Below are 3,571 nucleotides of genomic sequence, written 5' to 3' on the forward strand. Positions count from 1 at the left end.
CCCCCCCCCAATTCCCATCCCATCTCTGTGGGGGGCAGAGGGGGGGTCCTTGTTCCTTGTCCAGCAGCCTGAGGAGCCTGGAGCCACAATGCTGGTGTTGCTGGTCGCAGCAGGGATGTCCTGGTCCCAGCAGGGATGATGTCCTGGTCCCTGTGGGACATCACAGCTCGTCCTTCCCCACCACGACGGCAGCCGGGGGTTAACGGCTCCATTTCCCGCAGCAAATCCCTCTCTTCGGTGCCAAAAAGCATCTTCACCAGCTCGTCCGCCTGCACGCGCTCCTGTGGGGCAGACCCCCGGGGATGAGCATGGCCATTGTGTGTGTGTGTGTCCCCCAAACCCACCCCCCATGTGCTGCTGGGGAGGGAGCTCACCCGCTCGCTGTGCCGAGGGTCCAGGGTGAACCAGAGGGCGATGGCGCAGCGCTGGCCCTTGGTCACGGCTTTCACCCCGTGGGGGTTCTCCGAACCGGAGGAGAAGCCCACAGCACGACCACACTGTGGTTGAACCTCTGCCTGCGATGGATGAGAGACCCCGCTCAGGTACCTGGTGGGTGAGTTGGTCCCCCACCCCCAACCCAACTTCATGCCTTGTGGTGGCGTGGAGGACCTTCCCAGGGGCCGGGGCCAGCAGGCAGGAGCTGGGTTTGGTGGTGGGGTCATGCATGGATCCTCAAGGAGCTGAGCTACTTACGGTCTCGGTCTTGGCATCCAGCTCTGTGAAGTAAAAAGCTCCTCCTTCAAAGTCCCCATTGAGGTAGAGGATGGCACTAAAGGAAGCAGAGGACAAGAAGAGGTGACAACAATCACCCCAGGCCACAGCTCCAGCAACTGGGAGCTCCTCCAGCACCACAGGCAGGAGAGCCCAGGTGGCATTGTCCTCCCATCCTGCTCCTCCCAATGCAGGTGCCCTGAGGTGGGGAAGCTCTGGCTGACACACCACTGGTACCTGTAGTCCCGGAAGGTGTAGGCTGGAGGTTCCTTCACGCACACCAAAGCCTCTGCATTGAGGATGCAGTTGTCCACGTGCACCTCGTGGCTGTTGTCACTCCGGCCCTCTTGCTTCTCTAGGATGGAACGACACCTGGCATGTCAGGACCTCTTTGTCTCTGCAGGACCAGGGTCTGTCCTCAAGCACCATGTGCTTGGGAGTGACAAGAACGTCACCTGTAGCCTAAAGCCCTTCCACTTGCTGGAGTGTGGACCACGAGAGGTCGTTTGGGTGGCACAAACCTCCGTTGACTTGTCCCATGGCATCTCCATGGCCCTCCAGACACAGCCTCACCCAGCACCCAATCCCAAACGCCTCCAGGTGCTGAAATCTGGTGCAGCATGAAGCCACCTGCCCCACCGGAGGCAATCAACAGAGCTGCTCATCTTCCCAAACTGGCCTTGGGGACAAGCTCCCCCCACACGTTCCTTTTGGGACATGGAGCAGGTTAGGAGCAGCAAGGAGGTCTCCAAGGAAAGTTCTGAGACCAGCCCAGCTGTTGGAGAGAACCCAGACAGGACAAGAGGACAACGGAGGTTGTGCTCCTCTGGGGCCATGCTCACCATCGATGGCCGTGCGACACACCAGGTGGGAGTAGGAGAAGTAGAGCGGGACCTCCAGGCGGAAGTAGGACTCCATCATGTGCCGCACTTTCTCCGTCACGTTGTAGTAGAGGTAGGCGCTCTGCAGGGGCACCTTGCCCTCCTGGCCCAGCTGTGAGGGACAGATGGGACATGGGCTCAGCACCAGGCAGGTTGGGCATCTGCTCACCTTCAAAACCCCCTCCCTGGTCTCCACAACCTGTTTCTCCCCACAGCCAACCTAACCTTGAGGGCCTTAAGGACAGTCACACCGTAGAAGGTCTCGCTGGGGGTGTGAGGAGATGTCTTCCCACGATAGCCGTCCCCAGCCGAGGCAGCTGCCTGCAAAACCCAACTGGTGTTACTGGTCTGACTTCTGAGCTGCAGGATGGGACCCTTCACCATCCCCTGCCCCATCCCGGCCCACTCCTCCCGTCCCCACGCTCACGTTGGTGAGTCCTTCACCATCCCCTGCCCCATCCCTGGCCGCTCCTCCCGTCCCCACGCTCACGTTGGTGAGTCCTTCACCATCCCCTGCCCCATCACTGCCACCTCCTCCCGTCCCCACGCTCACGTTGGTGAGTCTCTGCAGATCCCGGCACTCCTCAGCAGAAAGGACCCCGTCCACCACAACGCGCTGGGAGCCATTCAGGGTTTTGGAGTTCATGGTGACACTGGCTCCTTCATACACCAAGGGGCCACCTGTGGCACAAATGGGATCAGGAGGGCTTCAGGGATGGGTGTCACCAACCCCGGGGTACAGCACTGGGGGAAGCTGTGGTCCTGCCACCTGCTTCCACCACCACCCACATGGAGGGACCACAAGCTGTCCGAGGGGACATGGAGATCCCCATCCCACCTGCCCTCCCAGCCCTCTGTACCTTCTCGGATGAACTTGCTCATATCAGCAGACTCCTTGGCTTTCTCCTCCACCAGCGTCTCAATCTCCTTCATGAGGTTGCCGATCTCCTCAGAGATGCGTGCTGCTGTCTCCCGCTCCACCCTGGGCATGTGGCAGCCATCAGCTCCACTGCCCCACTGTCCCTGTGTCAGGAACGAGGGGCACCAGGACAAGGGCAGGACAAGTTGTCTCCAGGGACCAGTGACAAAGCTCAAAGCTGGAGAGAGCAATCTCAATGCAACCCTCACCCTGAGCTGCTTGGGATGACCTATCCATGCCCAAGGGCCAACGGGGAGAAGAGTTCTGCTCTCCAGCAGCTTCTTCCAGCCCCAACACCAAAAAACCTCCCTGGCAGCAGCTCCATGGCCATGGCCTTTGGCCCAAACCCCATGGAGGAAGAAGAGCATGTCCTGTTGGTCCCCCCCGTTGGGTAGGCTTGGCCATCAGCTTAGAAGACCACTCACTTTTGTTTCTCTCGCAGCCTTTTTGGTATCACGTCTTCAGGAGTCCATGTGTCCTGCAGCCAGAAGAACAACAACATCAGGAGCTGGATGAGGATCTGGCTGGGACACAGACCCCTCATCCCTTCCCATATGACCACCACATCCAGCCTGGTCCAGCCCCACTCACCGGGTCCACGAAGGGGATGCCAAAGATGTCGTAGCTGAAGAAGAGCAGCTCCTTCTCCATCAGGCTTCGCTGGTGGTATGTCTGGATCTCCTGTGGTGAGGGGCAGAGGGACAGGGTGAGGACAAGGCACAAGGACTCTGGAAAGACCCCAAGTGAAGGCAGGAGGGCGCAGGAGTTACGTCTCATTCCCATGGTCCTTGGTTCAGCCCTGGTTTCCTGGTCCCTCTGGCAGCCAGGAAGCAAGTGGCTTTCCCCATCCTGCATGAACTTCCCTGTCCCACGGGGATGAGCCCTGGGGAAAGGACGGGGGGAAGAGAGGCAGAGGACACCCCTCCTTGCAGGAAGCTCTTCAGAAACAGATCCCCTTCCCTGCTCCAGCTGATGTGGGGAAGAGACCTTCATCCCTGGCTAGGGACATCCTCCCAGACAGCACCTGAGCATCGGGATTCACAGGATCCCAGAATGGCCT

General features: G+C 59.8%; 1 protein-coding gene across 1 annotated transcript; it reads right to left on the reverse strand.

The window, feature by feature from the left end:
• Positions 1-160: 160 nt before the first annotated feature.
• LOC104530819 (prolyl 3-hydroxylase 1) lies at positions 161-3,192 on the reverse strand (the record flags this gene model as incomplete). The annotated part of the gene is given in 11 exon segments (XM_029086882.1): positions 161-199; positions 201-281; positions 375-515; positions 694-769; positions 949-1,066; positions 1,554-1,704; positions 1,818-1,913; positions 2,146-2,273; positions 2,453-2,574; positions 2,937-2,989; positions 3,103-3,192. Coding segments are annotated over 11 exon segments (1,095 nt in total), but the record flags the coding sequence as incomplete, so codon positions are not given.
• Positions 3,193-3,571: the final 379 nt, after the last annotated feature.

This window comes from Antrostomus carolinensis, unplaced genomic scaffold, assembly GCF_000700745.2.
Source record: "Antrostomus carolinensis isolate BGI_N321 unplaced genomic scaffold, ASM70074v2 scaffold32479, whole genome shotgun sequence".
Classification (NCBI taxonomy): Eukaryota; Metazoa; Chordata; class Aves; order Caprimulgiformes; family Caprimulgidae; genus Antrostomus; species Antrostomus carolinensis.